General features: G+C 35.9%; 3 protein-coding genes, 1 long non-coding RNA gene and 2 other non-coding genes across 6 annotated transcripts in view; 5 read left to right on the top strand and 1 right to left on the bottom strand.

Annotated features, from left to right (window-relative positions):
- LOC137495624 (flotillin-2a-like) overlaps positions 1-20,387 on the top strand; it is a 204,384-nt gene that overhangs the window by 34,162 nt on the left and 149,835 nt on the right. The gene's annotated exons all lie outside the window — the stretch shown is intronic.
- LOC137495623 (uncharacterized) lies at positions 1,285-2,025 on the top strand. Its single transcript, XR_011015568.1, has 2 exons — positions 1,285-1,417; positions 1,682-2,025. It is a non-coding gene; the product is annotated as an uncharacterized lncRNA (long non-coding RNA).
- mir144 (microRNA 144) lies at positions 1,673-1,761 on the top strand. Its single transcript, NR_030092.1, has one exon. It is a non-coding gene; the product is annotated as a microRNA 144 (primary transcript).
- On the top strand, positions 1,805-1,864 carry dre-mir-451a (microRNA 451a). The gene has a single exon (NR_029972.1). It is a non-coding gene; the product is annotated as a microRNA 451a (primary transcript).
- On the bottom strand, positions 3,751-14,811 carry eral1 (Era-like 12S mitochondrial rRNA chaperone 1). Its single transcript, NM_001128747.1, has 11 exons — positions 14,587-14,811; positions 14,218-14,379; positions 13,933-14,060; positions 13,001-13,078; positions 12,840-12,886; positions 12,554-12,615; positions 11,805-11,917; positions 8,257-8,544; positions 5,994-6,143; positions 4,267-4,347; positions 3,751-4,127 (listed from the first exon to the last, which is right to left on the bottom strand). Exons 1-11 carry the CDS (start codon positions 14,696-14,698, stop codon positions 4,005-4,007), a joined length of 1,344 nt encoding a protein of 447 aa, NP_001122219.1. The 5' UTR covers positions 14,699-14,811; the 3' UTR covers positions 3,751-4,004.
- The window catches only part of fam222ba (family with sequence similarity 222 member Ba), a 97,613-nt gene continuing 91,447 nt past the window's right edge, over positions 14,222-20,387 (top strand). Inside the window, exon 1 of the mRNA XM_073950543.1 lies at positions 14,222-14,407. The gene's annotated coding sequence lies outside the window, so the exon portion shown is untranslated. The remainder of the gene's footprint in view (positions 14,408-20,387) is intronic.

Here is a 20,387-nt window from a genome sequence, read left to right as displayed (position 1 = left end):
ACCACCTTTGGTTACTGACTATTCTAATGAAAAACCAAGCAGATCTGAAATCTCAAATATCTCATATTATAGGATCCACAAAGTATTATATATAACATTTATAAATAAAATTATCACCAGAAAAAAATGGATAAACAATGAATTGCATGTTAAATTTTGAAGTAGAGCACAAATGATCAGTTTTCTGTATTTGATTCATGTTTTTATTTTGCCTATTTATTCATGACTTTGAATTGCATTATGGGACCTCGATCTTTTCAACAACTTTAACCTTGAAAAGTTGAAAAAAGCGACTTTTATTAACATGTTTAATAGTTTAAAGTGATTAATGTCTAAGTTGGTGTTATATATTATGCTACAAAAACCTTGCAATAAACTTCCAGCACATATTCTGTTATTTTACACTTATTTCTATATATTTATTTCCTATGCATTATACGATTTCAAATGACTAAAATGTCAATAACAATCACTTTTTTGAACTGTAGAGTTGAACTTTCAACATCAAAAGTCGACAGAGATCAAAATCCCATTATGCAATTCACAAGTGTAAATAAATAGAAAACACTTGTGAGTCTCAAAATACAGAAACTGTTAATGAACAGATATTTTTACAGTTTAATCTATAAACCTGGCAACTGTGTTGAAGATAAATTGTAAAAGCACAAAATCCATCTCAAGAAATTGACAAACACGCATATTATAATTAAAGAACTGGCCTTTATATTAAATATTCAACACAAACACATTTTTTTTTCTATTTTGGAGAGTCATTTGCAAATTTATTAAAATATATTTTATTTCATTCTATTTATTTTATTGTAATACAACTGACAACTGCACTGGAAACTGGTGTACAAACTATTATAATGCACTTTTTTAAACATGACGTCATGAAAAAAACTATCAAAAATAATGTTATATATAATTAAATAGAAGTTGTTATTATCAAATTATTTTATATAAACACTGTAAAATGTTTGAAAACTCCAGTTAATGTTTTTATTGTAATAAAATAAACGTAACATATATGTTTGTTGGGTGGGGGATATTTATTCTGGTAGAATTTCAAGTGTTTTGGAGGGTGGGTAAGTTTGGGTGTGGGGTCACACACACTTGCGTAAGTGCGAGTCTTGGTGCTGTTCAGGGTCTGATACAGGGAACGAATCTGATTGGTCAGTGGGCTGAAGGGCACATGCATGATAAGGACGGCACAGCCTTTGTGTGTCATCATATGCAAATGAGCAGCGAGCATTAAAACTCACGAGCGAGGAGTCAACGTTTACGATCACTTCACAGCATGGAGACAACAGACATGTGAAAACAAAAGTGAGAAGACGTGTAAAGGTGACAGATGAAGGCAATTAAACCGCTCTTCAACACTTCCTGCGGGACGACTGAAGACGCACATCTAAAGGTGAGTGTGGTGACTACGAACTACGGGACGGCAGATGCTCTTCCTCATCTGATGAAGAGTTCAATGTGATTCTGTGAAGAATTCAGGAGAAAACTTCCTCAGGAAGAAACTTCTTTAATTTAGACCATATAGATCACTAATAAGGACGTTTCTGAAACTTTTGACAGTGGTCAAATGTGATTTTAGATGCATTTTTTCTGTTATGAATGTCATTTAAATTGATTTTCTACAAAAAGACTTGATTGTTTTAATCTTGCTCTCTAGACAGGATATCATCGTATACTGTAAGTTCATTATTGAGACACTACAGTATAGATGATGTACTATCCAGGGGGTCAACGAGCCTCTGACGGTTTCCTGTGGACAAACACAATCGCTGTGACAGAGAGAGGCGGCGAAACCGTTACCATTACTGAGTTTAGTAATGGTAAGGGTTCTGCTGCCTTTTCTCAACAATCATCTGGATGTAAGAGAACGAAGAACATCTCAAGTGGAAAAAGAAAACTTCTCATGTATTGAACTAACACATTAAACTTTTAATCTCAAGCACTTATAGCCTGTAAATGTTTTATTTTGTATACTTTTAATAAATGCCACTGAATATGAAATTACTTTGCTTGTTTCAATTTATTATCTACAATTTTGTATATGATCCACTTTTGATCATCACTTTTACACAAAAGGTTTACAAAGGTTGCTTGTTTGTGAGCCAAAGACGAGATGAACGAGCATCTTTAATGAACTCAGCATTAACTGCTGCTGCCAAATGAAATAAGATTAAAGGCCAGTAAGGAAACAGAGAAAGAACGAGGGCTCTCTCACTGCTTTAGGTTTAAGTGTATGATTCATCATGGAGTTCTGGGCAGAAATGGGAAATAAATGCATCTGATCACCATTTTAAAGGCCACTTTAGCAGCGGGTTAGCTGAATTGTACATTGCTGCATTAGAAAGGTTATCTAAGCCTCTAGGCAGAGGAACTTTAAATGTCTTTTTCCACATGTTTCAAAAAATCTGACAAAACAAATGAAATAAACAGTCTATATTTATTATTATTTAACAGAAAAACATTTTAACAGTTGTGTAATTAACAATATAAACACACACTATCGCTCAAACATTTAGACTTAGCATAACTTATGTAAATTTTAAAGAAATTAACCCCTTCTTAAACTGATGCATTACTTTGCTCAAAAGTGACAGCAAATAATTAAGATTCTTTTACGTTTTAAATTCTTCAAAAATATATAGTAATACAGTTTACAAAAAGAAATACAAATTTTAAGCAGAATAACTGTAATAATAATTTTTTTGGTAACACTTTACAATAAGGTTCATTAGTTAATGCATTTACTAACATGAACAACACATGTACAGCATTTATTAATCATAATTGAACATTTACTAATACATTATTAACATCCAAGTCCATGCTTGTTAACATTAGTTAATGCACCATGAGTTAACATGAACTAACAATGAACTACTGTATTTTCATTAACTAACGTTAACTAACATGAACAATTACAGTAGTAAATGTATTGTTCATTGTTTGTTAATGTTTTTTAAATGCATTAATTAACATTAACTAATAAACCTTATTGTAAAGTGTGACCCATTTTTTTTCCAAAACTGCATATAAGAATCATTTTACACTGAACCACTGGAGAGTAATGATGCTGAAAATTCAGCTTTGACAAGACAGGAATAAATGACATTTTAAAATATATTAAATAGTAATAATAATGTTTTATAATCGTTCCAATTCCGAATGTTTAAACAACAGTGAGCCCTAAAGCAAGCAAATTAGAGTAGCTGCATAAGCTCAGTGACTATGCGAGTCGATCTGTATGTGTCTGATTAAAACAAAATCTTCTGCTGTCAGGAGATAAAGTATCCATAACTTCATGAGACTTTTTTTACACAGAACACTACTGTCTAAAAGTGATGCAATAATTGAAGCAAGTAAAGAAATTATTACTAAAGACACAATTACATACTATTTAGAAAGGGTGGTCTCAGTTTTAGTAAGCAGCGAGTAGTCAATGTTGAGCAGGATTCAGCAAACAACAGCTTAGCTTTTTGTCTGACAGTCCTTTGACCCAACATATTAGAGCTGGGGTAAAGCCTGCAGTTGGCTGATTTCAGGTCAGTGTAATAATATTACGCAAGACTTTGAGTAAAAGAGCAGGCCTCAGTGGCAGATAACAGCCTGACCACTGAAGACATTAAATACTAGTGATGAAAAAACAGAGCGTAAGAAAGTGAGGCTGTGTTCACTGTGTGCAGAACTACATGATTGCTTGATCAATCGAAAGCAGTGACATATAAAACTGCATAGGCAGATGGTATCCCAGTATTGTTAATAAAACAAATGGCAGTCTTGCAACTAAAATTAAACAGAAAACCATGTTATATGCCAAACTTGAATTTCATTTGAGAACATCTGTTGATATCTTGTATAAGTAGAGATATTTTGAGTTCTTGTCCATTTCTTCACTCTTAAATATCTCTTTTTTTTAAGGTTTCTGTGTCCTTCTTTATGCATCAGGCTATGACCTGTCATCTGAAGAGTTAACAGAGTTAACTTCACTTCCTCAACTTCACCGAGATTTTTAAGCGCACATTACACAAGAAAATCTTCATCAGGTCATTTCCAGCTTCCTGGTTTATTCTGGTTATCAGCTGACCTCCAGGACCGATAACCATTTTCTGCAGGAATGAAAAATAAGGTTTTATTTTATAGTGAAGTATCAAATTGTTTGCCTGGTGATAAATAGTTTTTTAAATAAATGAATGTTTCTATGGAATATAAAGAGGAGAGACGAGCATTATGAAACAGAGAGCTCACCATATGGGTTTCCTTTTGCACATACAGTTTGATGGATATGTCGAGCACCCCATCCTCAGACTCCTTCCAGACTTCAATTTCCTAGAAAGAAAAAGAAAAAAGAGGGGCAAAATCATAAGTGAAACACTGTGACATTTAAGAATACATACAATTATTTATTTTGGTACAGATCAAATCAAGAGTTATACAGGGGTAAAATATACAGTTGAAGTCAGAATTAATAGCCCCTCTGAATTATTAGCCCCCCTGTTTAATTTTATCCCCAATTTCTGTTTAACGGAGAGCAGATTTCTTTCAACACATTTCTAATAACTGATTTATTTTATCTTTGCTATGATGACAGTAAATAATATTTGACTACATATTTTTCCAAGACACACATACACATTTAAAGGCTTAACTAGGTTAATTAGGTTAACTAAGCTGGTTAGGGTAATTAGGCAAATTATTGTATAATGATGGTTTGTTCTGTAGATTATCAAAAAGAAAAATAGATTAAAGGGGCTAATAACATTGTCCCTAAAAAGGCTTTCAAAAAATTAAAGACTGCTTTTATTCTAGCTGAAATAAAACAAATAAAACTTTCTCCAGACGAAAAAATATTATCAGACATACTGTGACCATTCCCTTGCTGGTAAACATAGTTTAGGAAATGTCTAAAAATGAAGAAAAAAAAAAGGGAGGGGGGGCTAATAATTCTGATTTCATCTGTATACTGATATATACTGAAATATACTGAAAAGAGTTTTTAGATAACATGTACTTATAAATAACAGGTATAATCAAGTTGCAATAGTTCAATATTTTTAAAGAATAGCTGAAAGTAATTCTTTTTTATTATTATTAATTTATTTATTGTAATACTATTTTTATTTTTTTTATTACTTTTAACAAGGATTATTATTTAATTTTGTTTTTTTTCCTAAGTCTGCCTGGCTTAAGTTGTGGGTATGGGATTTGAATTATTTTAAAATCTTGAAAAACTCAATTAAAACATGTTATACAAAGAATAGTCGGAAAGGAATGAGAGTATGGCTGTCTTTATGTAATAAAGAACACAACATTAAAAACAGCAAAACACTGTGATATGTTGTCACAATATTATTTTCTCATAAGAGCTACAATATCATTAGTATTAATCTCAAACTATTCACTTAGCATTACAATTTAATATATGCATCTTTTAAAATGTAATTACCGATTCACACTCTTTTACCATCATTACTGCAGTCTTCAGTCACTTGATCCTTCAGAAATAATGATCAGTTCTACTGATTTCATTTTTAATGTGTTTATGACTATTCATTTGACTACTGATATATAATAATTAATTACATGTACTTGTTATATGGTTTGGTTTAAATTGCAGGTTACCTTTAGGGTTAGTTGCATGAAATTATGCATAATTAATTGTAAATACTGTACATGGAAGATTTCTAACAAGGACACCTTAAAATAAAGTGTTACCGAACTCCCTTATTACTTTCTTATCAATGTGGAAAAGTTGCAATGATAAATATATTTGGGCAAACAAAATGTTTGAGGATTCAATAATAATTATTCTATTCACCAGAAAAACATTTATTTGAAACAGTAATATTTTGTCAAAAATTTTATAACAGTCTTCGCTGTCTGAATCCTTGCTTAATGAAAGTTAAAATCAGAGAAAAATAATGACCATGAATTGCAGTGTGTGCGTTAACAAATCAAAAATGATCATAACCCACCTGTGTCATAGTGTACGGCACCTCTTTAGGGAGATTCTGCAGTAGTTTCTCTCTGATGGTATTGAAGCACACGTCCTCAGGACTCTGATCTGTCAGGACCTCACTGTGGTACTGCCACTGGCAAGGCTTTGCAGCTACGAACAAGTACCTCTTTTGCAGATTTAAACACAGGCAAATTAAAGATAAGCAGCAGAACACTTGAGATTAAAGTGTCAATTGATCTTTTTCAGTCACGTGACCTGTGCTAAGACCTGGTGAGCAAAAAAAGCAGACGCAATAGCAGCTTACACTGAGACCTCCATAGAAACGCAGCATAAGTGGTTCAGATTTCCTTCTGTTTCATGCTACAAATATTTTAATCAAATTGTCAGCATAACAAAAAGACAGAAACTGTATATTTTGTGCTATATATATAGAATAGAAAATAGACATGGGTACTTGTGATCCATGTACATCTAAACACCTGCTCCCATTCTTAAGTGATTATAAATGGTCAGGTCCCTGCCTGAGCTCCAATTCAGAGATATTTACAGTGCTCAGTAACTGAGTACAATCTATTTCTCAGTGAATATAGGCAATGTATTTAGGTACATTTAAACAAAACAGATTTATTAAGGAGATATATTTATTAAAATAATATTTTAGTCACCAAACATGTTTAGAAATTGAAAAATGCGACAATAAAATTTTAGCAAAATGTTTAAAATATTTAAAATTTATTTCTTTCTTTTTTTTACCGAATTTTGTTTCTCTTGATTTTTCTTCTTTTTTTGAATTTGTATTTAATATTTTTCTCTAATATATAAATTTGGGTGTGCTAGTTTTTGTACTGTTATCGCAAGTTATTTTGTTAGATCAGCTTTAGATTTGGCTTCAGTACTGACTAATCTAATGTATATGCACAAATATTATATTGTAAAGCTTCCTGTTAAAAAATATGATTTTAAAAGAGAGATTTGTGAGGGGTGTAATTGTGCATGCTGAGCACTGTATATTTTTATACTGGTGAGAATACCTCAGCGATTCAATCATTGAAGATGGCAGTGTAGAACATAAGTGTCTGTTTTTTTATTTGGTATCGGATTATTTAGCTTAGATTCAGTTGTTCAACTGATCACTTGAACTGATTATTTGATTACTTCTGCTTTCATAGTTTGCATTTTAGTTTAGTTTACTAAAAAAGGAAAAGTACTTTAATATTTATTCTCATTCATATGCTTTTCATGCTCTTATTCTTCTGTTGAACACAAAAAAAACGTAGAATGTAAAATAGTTTCATGATTGTAGAATGATTGTTGCTCGGACCCATTAACTTCCATAACAGAAAAAAAAATACAATGGAATTCAATGGACATCTTTTGTGCTCAAAAGAAGAAAGAAACTCAATTAGGTTTTAAACAAGGATGAGTAAATTATAATAGAATTTTCATATTTGGGCAAACTATCCTTTTAACTGCAAATTAAAATAGAAACAGTGTACAAAAGTACTGACAGATATAGGCACTTTAGATCGGGATGGGTCAATCAGGAATGCTGCTACTTGGCACAAATCCAGAAATTTTGCCTTGCTGGTTTTCTTTCTCTCAGGCATGTCTCCTCATTGGTTAGTATATATTCCACATAGGCATGAGACGATAACCGGTTTCAACATTTACTGTGGTTTGGAAAAGTCAAGGTAATATTACTGCTAAAATATTCTGTTATACTGTTCCCGTGGTATATGTAAGATTTTATTGTAAAGAAATCTGTTTTTTACACAAATGAAGACAGAAGTCAATGATTAATTTGAATTATTTAGCCAGACATGTTTACTGCTCCAAAATATTATAAATGTTTCCTAAAAGAAAAATATATTTTTTTGTTCTACCCAGACATTTAAAAATAACTTATTTTAAAGCAGTAATCACAATACTGTTACACCGTGGTATTTTTAAGCAAGGTTATCATTCATTCATTTTCTTTTCGGCTCAGTCCCTTTATTAATCAGGGGTCGCCACAGCGGAATGAACTGCCGACTTATCCAGCATGTTTTACACGGCAGATGCCCTCCCAGCTGCAACCCATCACTGGGAAACATCCATACACACTCACTCACACACATACACTACGGACAATTTAGCATACCCAATTCAACTGTAGCACATTTTTTGGACTTGTAGGGGAAACCGGAGCACCCGGAGTTCCCCTAATGCTATGATGTCACGTGAAAGCTATCAATAGTTGATTGCATATGTAAAAACTAAAAAGGTCAAAAAGCCTATACCTTTAATGTTTCCACATCTTCATGGTCAATAGAACTGAGCATGAAAACGTCTTTGAAATGCGGCCACCCCCCGTGGCTCTTCAGGGCCTTCAGCTTGTCCTCATGATCCGCCTCGTCCTCCAGGCTCCCAGCAGCTTTTTTTTCTTTAAGTCTGCTGTTGGCTCCGGCTGCTGCTTTCCGCACTGGTTTTGATGCGCCATGGATTCTGATCTTCTTTCCATTCACCATGCCTTCTGTCAGCTGTGCCGTGATGTCCAACAACAGCGCTTTGTTCTTCAGTAAGTCCACCTGTGCGTTCAGAGTCAATACTTTAGAATATGTTGTATTTAAAGTACAAATAAAAATCAAAACTAACCATATGATTTTGTTAACTCGCATTGCTAGTTTTGTGGTGAGGAATTCATCTCTGCATGTCATTAAGGAATAAAAAAGTTTGCCCTTCTAATCTTTAATTAAAACCTGAAGATGCACTTCCTGCTTGTTTTTCAGTTAAATTCTCAGATTACACGCCTTAGAGGTATTGGGCTTTGCTAACATGTTTAACCACGCCCCTCCAACTGTCAGTTTTGACAATGAACAGAAATGGTGTCTGTTAGCTTGTAATATATCTTCAAACAAACACTAGATTAATCCCATGTATTTTGTCCAGTTTATGGAAGCAGGTAAACTTATCTTTCTCGTCTCCAGAAATGGAGTGAAGTGAATAGCATGTTTTTACGTTGACTTTTGTGCGTCACTGTTCTATGGAGCGATTGAAACCCATGTCTAGCAGACGCTTACTCAATACTTTGTAAATTACTGTGCTTTTGTGGAATTTGTATAGCTGTTATACTAAATGCTACATGTTCATCTGACCAAATGTTGATGAGGCATTTGACCTCCGCTGCGCTCCAGGTTAATCCTTGGTTCATTTTTACGTATGCTATTAGCAAAACAAGCTAATTCAATGAAGAAAAACCAGCATAAATTCAATGAAGAAAAAGATACAAATTAAATAAACAGTATTTTATTGTTTTACAGGCATCCACCTGTATTCAGTATTACAGTAATTAAATAATCAAATGTTAAATGAATAAATGAATCTTAAGTAGTTAGTCAAAGTTATAAACGGTACAATTGCTTATGCCTGAATGCTTTTAAGACCCTCACACAGTCACAGGCTGCAAACCCACTTGTAAAATTGATCAATTTTAATCTAGCCTCAAAATTGTTTATATTCGCAATGTGACTATTGCGAATGATTACACTGATATCGATACAGAATATTGTGCAGCTCTAGTATGTATCACACATTGCAACATAAGCTTTTCGTTGGTTTGTTAAATTGGATGGCTTTCTTACTACATTCAAACCGCTCCAGTGTTTGTCTAAATTGAGTTGAGACCACTTCATTTATGCAGTCTTGAACAAATTGCTTTGCTGTGGATTCAAGCGTGAATATCTTGTTCACATATACCCAAATGAAACGCGCTAGGTGGGGCAAATGCACCAGGTTCTGAAACTAAAGTCTAAATGTAAAAGCACCCTAAAACCAATTATGTGATCTTTCTAAAGATGCCTACTTGACTCAATAGTATTTGGATGCAGCCTTTATGATGCAAACTGAGATTGCTTCACTCTGCGATGCAATGTCAGACACAATGCACTCAAATGGAGCGAATGACGTCACTGTGAGGGATAGGGTTATGGGTGGGCTTAGGTGAGCCCATTAAAAAGCATTGGATGCAGCTCAGGTTGCACTGCACCAGGTGTGCGTCCAGACCCCTCTCACTTGACTACATCCATTCAGCTCGCAACAGAAAAAAACAAGCCAAGCCCACTGTTTTCTTATTTAATATTCAGTTTCTCTAGGCCCTGCATCACATTATGAAAGAAAAATCACAGCTTTCAGTTTATGTGGACTTTAAAGAGATAAAATTGTCCTGTCATCAATTACTCACCCTTCACTTGTCACCCTTCACAAATCTGCCTGAGTTTCTTACTTCTGTTGGACACATAGACTGTAAAATATATGGACGTAGTATCCGTGACGTCACCCATAGGTTTCTAAAGAGCGCAAAAGTAGCCACAAGTAGGCGTGGCCAACCGTCGCCATTTTGTTCGCGCATCATCACACCCACGGCGGGATACCAAACAAGGGCAAAGAGGAGGAGAGTGAGCGGAACTACAGACACCTGCTAGCATTTTGCTTGGAACTGGTTCAGACACACTTTACTCTGGGAGAACGCTTAATACTTTATCACCTGTGACTCGTTTGTATTCTGACCACTTGTGCTTGGTTGTATACTATATCAATAAAGTGTTTTCAGCCACTAAACATTGTCCTTATGACGTTTTTCAACATGAGGAAAACGCAAATTACTTCCAAACACTTCAGATATAGTCTGTGTTAGTTAATGTAAGACTATTGATGAAATCCAGCATAACACTGTATGACAACACTTTAGATGACTGTTCTAAAGCCTATAGCTAATCAATTTGTCAGATTCTGAAGTGCATTACAGCTCTAAATATAAATTTAAACGATAAATGATCTTAAATAAAACAAATACATGTATAGAGATGGTATATAAGTATATAACTTTACTCACATGGGAAACAGAGGCCACGTGAATGGTTTGTGAGCTTAATTAAGTGCTCTCAGCATGCCATGCCATCTAATAATCGTAGGAAACAAGTCCAAAAGGCAGTTGACTGTGTAAAGCCACATAAAACAACAAAGAAATACGATAAATATGCCGAGTTCAGTGGCTAATCTGCAGGATTCAGCTGAGGTGACGTGACGGCGACCAACGAGACCTAGCTGTCAATCAAGTGGCCACGCCCTTAATTATGCAAACTTAATATAACTTAATATAAAGAAAACGGATGAGTTATAAAAAAAGTTCACCCCCCTCACAGTTGTCATGAAGGGTAATATTAGCTGTATTAACCAAAATATTTTTTTGTACCAGGCTGTAAACACATTTTTTTCTGCTGTAAAGTTGGCCATTCTAACAGTGGGCTCAATTGAAATTTGCTCTGTTTTGGAGCCAGGAGCGGCCAGGACTAGAGGAATTTCGGGTGAATTGCAGTTTTAGTTACTTCCATATTGGCTTCCTGAGGGAGAGCGGGAGGTTGCCGGTTGGTTGGACACTATTATTTAAAAACTTTTGGAAACCTGTAACCATTGAATCATGTGTTTTTGTTGTCGTTGTTGCTTCTACTAATGGCTGCTGGTTTCTAACATTCTTCAAAATATCTTCTTTTGCATTTAACAGAAGGAAGAAAAATCAAACCGGTTTGAAAAATTACTTAAAGGCGAGTAAATAATGACTGATTTTTCATTTGTGGGTGAAATATCTTTTTAAGGTTACTAAATCACTGACGGAGTTTGACAGGAAGAGTAATTTCTGTGATAACAGCAGCAGAAATACAGCCCTCTCTCTCTCCCTCTCTCTGTCAAATGAGAGATGGGATATCTAAAGAAAAGAGATGGTAATTTCCTTCATAGATAAATCCTGTGGTTTGGACTGGGACAAATCAATACAAAATGACACAGCTAATACCTTATTGAGGACAAGGACGGCAGGGACATCTGGATTCAGGGCCAGGCACTTCAGCACCTCATAGCTCAGCTTACTGCGGGTCCATTTATCAGACACGTCAACTAACACCACCACTGCAAATACAAAGGGAAAAATGAAGAAGATGGTGATGCAGCACATCATACAGAGCAATTCCACAGAGATTATCATCCTTTTTGGCTACAATTTCACCCAACATTACGACTTTGGTCATCTGAATCACAAGATGTGAAAGGAGACAAATGACTATTTACCCATTGTGTTTTACTCTATTAGTTTGCGATTTCTTTGATGGGAGAGCAAGTGTATATGCACCAGCTTTTCCATATTTTCAGATGTAATATAGCAAAATTAGCTGACCTGACTTGCATATAAAAGGAAAAGACTAGTTATCAGAACATTTTCTGTCCCTCAAAACTACTTTGAACTACTTCTGAACAAAGTTCAATTTCAAGCATTTGTTAAGAAATAAGGGACACTAAAACACAGTAGCCTGTTTTACATTATTTCTGAATGAAGTGGGAAATTTACACCAATGTGACTGTGATTTTTTTTCTCTCAAAAACAGACAGGTTCAACTTCCAGAAAGAAAATAATGTTAATATAATCAAATTAATGTTAATATAATCAAAGGCTATCTATCTATCTATCTGTCTGTCTGTCTGTCTGTCTGTCTGTCTGTCTATCTATCTAACTAACTAACCAAAAAAAGCAAGAAAAGATTTTACTACCTAAATCAGCTTCCTTTAGTGACTTAAATGGATCCACCAAGAGCGAGTTCTCCAGCTGGTGTCTGTTAAACAAATATATCACAACTACTCATTTTAGTTTTTGAGTAAACATTTATTACCACATCCATTGCAAACCAGAAGAATGTTACATCAGAGTTAAAGTATGTACAATTTTCTGGTAATCAACACACAAATGGCTTATTTACTGTTATTGCGTAATACAGTGAGATGGGAGATTATTCACTTTATTAAATGTCATTAGGAAACTGTTGGATTAAACATTCACCTTTTAGCTTTTATCTGTGTGGTGAGACCAGGGGTATCCAACAAAACCTGAACAAAATAAAAATATATATACAATACTTACAATTATATACACTAACAGTAAATAGAGATGTTTCTTACAGAGGCTAGACATTTATTTGGATATTCAGCATATGTACTTACAATTTGAGTGTCATTCTCTGTCAGGACACCAACAGCACGTGATCTTGTGGTGTGCACTTTTGATGAAACAGCAAACAACTGTAAATAAATATAGAAATATGATATTAACAGGTTAGGCTACCAGATTTATTTCTCCGGCAGAACAGATTTTTAGATGAAGCCATGGTATTAGGTGATTCAGGCAAAACAGAATTATTACCTCTGGCTCCTGACAACATTGCACACCCACAAAAATGAGCACATTCACAACAGGTTTGTCTATATAGGTTGCAGCCTCCAGGATGAGCACAAGTCCTTTTTAGTAGAACAAATTACAACATGCATCGTCACTCTCAGGTGTAACATGAAAACTTCCACCCATGCATTAGTTATTTTAGAGACTCCTGCTTCAGACAGTCCAACAAACATGTTCAAGATCATTTCTCAAGGATGTATGGATTATAGGCAATATTGCTGAATATAATGCAACTTTTTTTTTTACGTAACAATCATTTCTCTTAATAACACCTCACCTGAATGTATCACTAGAAGTCACGGGTAATAATTTTCTTTACATGGATGTACACATATATATTTGTATGTATGTGATTGTGCAAAGTGCCAGAAGACTTCCTCACTTCACAGAACACTTCATTTTAAGGTACAATTCCTACTATTAATAAACCATTACGTACAATAAAAGATTAAAAGGTTTTTGCTCAATCTAATTGACTGCTTCTTAATAGTTAGTAGTTAGGTTTTTATTTACAGGGTGATATTAAACATACATAATAAGATTATTCATTATAAGTATAAGCATAATAAGCAGCTTGTACCTATTAACAAGCAGATAATAAGCCAGTAGATAATAGTGGGAATTGGTACCAAACCTAAACGTATTAACACAACATTATTTTAATGTTTCATCCATACTGTATATCATCTTAATATACCTTTCGACCCAGCAGTTGATTCGTCAGTGTGGACTTCCCTGCATTCGGTGAACCCACTATTGCAACTTTAAGAGATTTGGCATTTTCAGGTTGATCAGGATCTTTCATTAATAAGGAAAACTGTTGGGCTGTGAAGAAAAAACACAAACACACACACACACACAATTAACTTAACCAGTTTAAAATATCACATGTGCGCATGAGGAGAAAATACAAAGTTTCTGTTTTGATGACGTTATCTTTAATACAGCAGCCTTGGTTTTAAGAGGGGCAGGAAATGTTTACCTCTGTCTGGTGAAACAGACACTGGCTGATTACAGAGACTCTCGTCAGTCACAGCAGCTCCCTTCTGAAGTCTGTCCAAAAAGACACCTTGGGACACCGTGCAGGCCGGGGTCCAGTGAAAGAGACATTTCCTCACTGTCTGTGGACGAAATACTGAGCAACCTGTGAGCAAGAAAAAGACAAGCGACAGGTAAAGAGAGAGACTGAGTGATTGACGTTGTTGTTGTTGTAGTTTGTCAATGCGTTTGATTTTATTCCAAGCGGCGAATAAGACAAGAAACAACCAGCCTGTGATCTTTAACACACAAATCAGCACGCCGACATGACATGCAAAGACAGTGAACAGATTTTGTGTAATGTATAAATCACCTGATGACACACGCAGATACAGCTGCTCGTGCTCGGGGAATGCTGTCAAGTTGAGGGCCGTCGAGAATCGCAGAGATCTGCGTAAAAACGTCTCGCAGCTCCGCAAAGTCATCGCTGAAATCAGCTTTCTCTACACAAAATGGATGTTTATACGGGGTTTCAATTAAGTTAACTCTTGTGCAAGGTTATTGTACTCTCCATGTTTGTTTTCGCGTGTGTTGAGGGCGCAGACATGTTGCTTCAGTCGAGTGAAATTGAGGGATGAATCTGTAAATGTTTCAGTGTGTACCGCCATCTGCTGCTCAGGCGCCGTAAACTAACCCCTGGTCTCTGTCTTTGAAAATTATTGCTAATTTCTGTTAAATATGAATGTTATGGGGGTAGTAATAGGTGTTTATCAAGACGGCCTTTGATATATATTTGAGGTTGTAGAGAACTGTTATAGCCGGTCTAGTATAAAACTGCAGGCATACTAAATCAACTCTGTTGTCAGGTTTGTGGTAAATTGAGGCATTTAGGATCAGAGAACTGAGAATATGATCCCTAATCAGAGCCGCTGGCAATGTGTGTATGTTGTTTTTATCAGCTTAGGTAAAATTATAGAGAACAGATGTGTTTTTCCATCTCCTGTCGAAATCTAGTCCACCAGGAGTAGCACAGTACGGAAAAACACTTCCTCTAGAGAGAAGAAAGGATATCAGCTGGCTCACAATCTGCCAGCATATCAGCTCAGAGAAGACTCACAAAACCCACGTACAGCATACAAGGAAATGAGGGTTCTAACTAAAGCAGAAGGCCGTGTTAAATGCCAAAACATATTCTCACATGAGGTTGGTCTTCCACATTTTTACCCTGCAGTCAAAGAAAATTGCACAATCTTTCCATAACAGATTGTTTGAGAAAGTGGGTCATTGAAGGGACAAAATAAGGAAAGAGTTTATCTGGCATAAGCAATCATTCGCTGATACAAAAATTATAAACAGGGTATTTTGTATTTTTTTTTATGGAGACATTTTTTTGCAGGACATTTAAAAATCTTGCTTATCGTTTTTGTATGGGAACTTGAATTAATGAAAAAATGTAGCTAATTTATTGCAGTTTTATATGAAGGCATGATGTGACAAATAGGATGGAAAATGTTTTTTTAAAAACAAGCATGAAGGTCCATCAGAAAATCTTATGCAGAATTTTTGAGATGAACATTTTATAGTGCAGCCACAACCATGAAAGTTGGGTGAAATTTCTCACAAACTTATTTTTATTCTGCCGAAACATTTATTTTCTCTATTTTTCAGAATGCATTCATCTATCTTCACCATAGTTTATTTTTTGAGGTGGTGGTAGTTTTACATTGCCACACTCAGGCAACCATTAAATATCCTTTTTCCACTTCAAAACTAGGTCAACATTAACAAACCCATATGTGCTACTACCACATTGATGTTTTTGAAGAGCAATCTCATCACCACTCATTACAGCCTACATGCATATTGTAAGTTTAAGCACATACAATAAATCACACACACACACACACACACACACAAACACACACACACACACACACACACACAAACGTGTGACGATGGCTATTTTTCCTAAAGACTACTGTTTTTGTATTGACCTAACTATCCACTCAGAGACCGTTGCGACATTTACATATAAACATTATTTAGCATTTTTAATAATTGACGGACAAGTCCCAATGATGTCAAACCGTGACCTGTGTTTGTACTCTGTGTACTGAACTATAATTGAAACTGTTGGTTAGTCTCTTTGTTCCTTATCTGTCAAAATTGTTCTTTTGTTTGCATGAGCTCTGTGAAAAGACCTTTTTCAGTCAGCGTCTGTGAGATTTTATATGTCTTCCACTTCCTGGAAACTCGATCCTGGTAATTTAGCCCTCACTTCTTAGAAACCACTTCATTTTCATTGCAGTCTAATGACAATCTGAATATTCATCCAGAAAAATAAGAGAGCTTCTAGGAAGCAAGAATAAAACATAACACAATCCATAATGACACATTAAAATGATTCATTTGTGCTTTATAATTAAAAAACTGATCTTGTTGGAAGATTTGTAAGTAGGGTTTCATCTCAGATGATTTCATGTGCTTTTTTAAAACATTTCTTAAATGTTTTTCTCTGAATGAAGTATAGTTAAATCTGACCAAAAAGGAAAATTAAGTATATGTCTCTCTTCACATGTAGCTTCTAACAAACTCAGCCACTTCCACATTTATTGTCAGAGGCCACAGTGACTTGCAATGTATCACAGTGTACGGAAATTATGAAAATATAATGAATTAAATCTTGAGGAATTGTTAGATGACAGATTTAAGCCCCTTCACGATAAATTTGATTCTCTTATATTAAATATTAAACAGAATAAACAGATAGGGGAAGGCAGTGGCGCAGTAGGTAGTGCTGTCGCCTCACAGCAAGAAGGTCGCTGGTTTGAGCCTCGGCTCAGATGGCGTTTCTGTGTGGAGTTTGCATGTTCTCCCTGCGTTCGCGTGGGTTTCCTCCGGGTGCTCCAGTGTCCCCCACTGTCCAAAGACATGCGGTACAGTTGAATTGGGTAGGCTAAATTGTCCATAGTGTATGAGAGTGTGTTTGAATATGTGACTGGATGTACCAGAGATGGGTTGCAGCTGGAAGGGCATCTGCTGCGTAAAAACTTGCTGGATAAGTTGGCGGTTCATTCTGCTGTGACGACCCCGGATTAATAAAGAGACTAAGCCAACAAAAAAAATTAATAATTGAATGCATAAACAGATAGTTCATCTCAAAATGAAAATTTACACATTTACTCTCCCTCAAGTGGTCCCAGAAGTGTACAAGTTTTCTTTTTTTTCACATACTGTAAGAAAAATTTTGATGAATGTATGTAACCATTATAGCAGGAAAGTCAGGTTTCATAAATCATTTAAAATATCGTCTTAAACTCAAACAGGTTTGTGACAAGTGAAGGTTTTGGCTGAACTATCGCTTTAATATATTTGTGACAGACAGTCAGAAGAAATATGACAAAAAGGGTTTGGTTTCCTGTGGAAGATCGCAAAACTAGTAGCTTGTGTAGATTTCAGCAGACACAGCTGATGGTGTACGTTGAGTCAGTTTAAAAAGGTCAGGGTCAGCAGCCATAATCAGGAAACCCAGATCAGCATAAAATGACAGCTTTGTCCCTGTGTGTGGTTTGTGTTGCTTGTGCCATTATTGTTTAGGAGCTGTGGGTGCTGAATAACTGCTGTCATGTCAAATATTTCAGCAGGCCTCGTCATCTTTGGCAGTGAAGACAGATATGCACACTAACTCACACACGCACACACACACAGATAGAAATGTCCTGCAGTTACAGCACAGCACTGCGACCTTTCTGGAGGCAAGGAGGAATAACAAAGCTGCGGAGATGTTGACTGTACGACAGGCGTGTGACAGGAGCGGGTAGAGCCATGCTGGGTAGCTGCTACTCAGGCAGAGACGCGGATCCAACTAGCTCAGCCATTACACATGATTGCAGCACAGCACACAAAGCCACGCAGCCGGGGCATCCTCTGTCACGTCCTCATCAAAATGCGTTTTAAAAAGCACCCACAGGTCATATTTTCCAGCCCTTATTCGAAGTTCGCTCTCTGATTGCAGAGAGAGAAGGGTGGAGAGAGTTAGACGAAGGAGAAAGTCAAACTCTTATCAGGATTTCGCAATCAATACAACTTGTCTGTGAAGTGGATCAATAATGCATCTCTTTTGAAACCGCCGATCACATCAGAGTTGGGTATAAAAAGCGTAATTAGGACCACCGTTCCTTAAACATCCTGCCTTGACGTTTTTCAGGGCCGAAGAAAGACACCATTCTGTGCCATTAACGTTGTATTATTGTGTGATGAAGCACACTGCTGAGCACTTCCCCTCAGCTGCCTGCGGCTCTGCGGGTGCGGAATGACTTTTTTATACTGGTCTAGGATCAGCCATCGCTATCCTAATAATTCCAAAGAAAAAATCTGAATTTGCACGTTAAAAGCTTCATGCTCAAGACTTCTATTTCATTATTCCGCTGTGCATAGTGGCTTTTTCTTTTGAGAAAGCCTTGTGACCCCAATATGATTTCTGTGCATCTTGAATGGCCTGCTCTAAAAGCTGTATTTTCTTTCTTTCTTTCTTTTGTCCAGTGGCAAAGATGAGAATAATAAGCCTTGATCACCATGTTGTTCTGCCTGCTCACCATCACACAATGCCTGGGTAATGATAATCACGATGACAACAGATTTAGAGGATGTGCGTCATGTTGAAATAGGCGGCATATCAGCTTAAAGCATCAATATATCATTTCTTCTGCTCTTTTATAACTGCATCAGTACTATATTGATTGATGATTGTAATATATTGAAGTCACTGCTCGAAGAGCCTATAATGAATGGTCAGATATGAAGATTGCACAAGTGGAACCAGAGAAACAGGGAAGCGTGACATTTTAGATAATAAGAAGGAAATGTTATTAAAATTATTACAGGGATAGTTGATTTAAAAATGACAATTCAAGTAAATGATGAATACATTTTTAGTTTTTGGGTGAATAATCTCTTTAAAGATTAATAAAATAATAGGTTACTTGAGAAGCTTTACACACCTTGCATAGTTCGCGTATAGGACTTGAGCCCAATAGAAAATAAGAACTAAAGAGTCTGAGAAATTACTCACACTTGAGCAATGCATGCCACTTCATTCTCCAAAAGAGGCATCTTGAAGCTGTCGTTACCAAAAATGCTTTTTATACAAAGTATTCAATATTATATATTAAGTTCATTCATTCATTTTCTTTTTGGCTTAGTCCCTTTATTAATCCGGGGTCGCCACAGCGGAATAACCCGCCAACTTATCCAGCACATATTTTACGCAGCTGCAACCCATCTCTGGGAAACCCATCCAAACACACTCATTCACACTCATGCACTATGGACAATTTAGTCTACCCAATTGACCTGTACCGCATGTCTTTAAACTTTGGGGAACACCGGAGCACCTGGAGGAAACCTACGCGAACACAGGGAGAACATGCAAACTCCACACAGAAACGCCAACTGACCCAGCCGAGGCTCGAACTAGCGACCTTCTTGCTGTGAGGCGACAGCACTACCTACTGCTCCACTGCGTCGCCTCATTTATTAAGTATTAAAAATAGTATAAGTATTTCAATAGTTCAGTACCTTCTTCTTGTGTCAGGCAATTGTTTTTACACATAACGTACATTCATTTTCAGTTGTGGGGTTTTAATCAAAATTTAAAACAAAATCATTTTAGCAGCACCATTAGAAATTTATTTACCAGAAAGACTCAACTATTTTTTTGGAAATAGGCTCATTTTGCAACCTAGATGAGTTTTTCTATTTTTAAATCTATTCAGCTGATCTTCGAGTCTAGTGGGAGCATTTTTAGCTTAGCTTGAATATTTTTATCCATTTCTCAATTAATTCTTCCTGACTCGCTCCTTTAAAACACCCTATAGTGGCTCAATAATATTTAGATTTGGTGACTGTGCAGGCCATGAGAGATGTTCAACTTCATTTTCATGTCCATCAAACCACTCTCACCAAACTTGCTTTGTGTATTTGTGCATTATTATCCTGATACACGACACCCCCTTCAGCATACAGTGTTTGGACGATTGGGTGCACAAGGTCCTTCAGAATGGTTCGGTAGTCCTTGGCAATAACTTTCCCATCTAGCAAAAGTATTGGTTTTAGGAAATGCCATGATATTGCAGCCCAAACCATCACTGAGCCACCTCCATGCATCACTCTGGG

Source organism: Danio rerio, chromosome 5 (genome assembly GCF_049306965.1).
Source record: "Danio rerio strain Tuebingen ecotype United States chromosome 5, GRCz12tu, whole genome shotgun sequence".
In the NCBI taxonomy this organism is placed as follows: Eukaryota; Metazoa; Chordata; class Actinopteri; order Cypriniformes; family Danionidae; genus Danio; species Danio rerio.
Note: the sequence above shows the minus strand (reverse complement) of the source record. Positions and strands in the feature narration are given on the sequence as shown.

Excerpts from the sequence above, each read along its gene's own strand:
- eral1 (NM_001128747.1), bottom strand. The coding sequence starts at position 14,698 with ATGACTTTGCGGAGCTGCGAGACGTTTTTACGCAGATCTCTGCGATTC. Across the intron at positions 12,616-12,839 it reads ACACAGATAAAAGCTAAAAG|ACACCAGCTGGAGAACTCGC; the intron begins GTGAATGTTTAA and ends TTTGTTTAACAG. Across the intron at positions 11,918-12,553 it reads ACTAAAGGAAGCTGATTTAG|TGGTGGTGTTAGTTGACGTG; the intron begins GTAGTAAAATCT and ends TTGTATTTGCAG.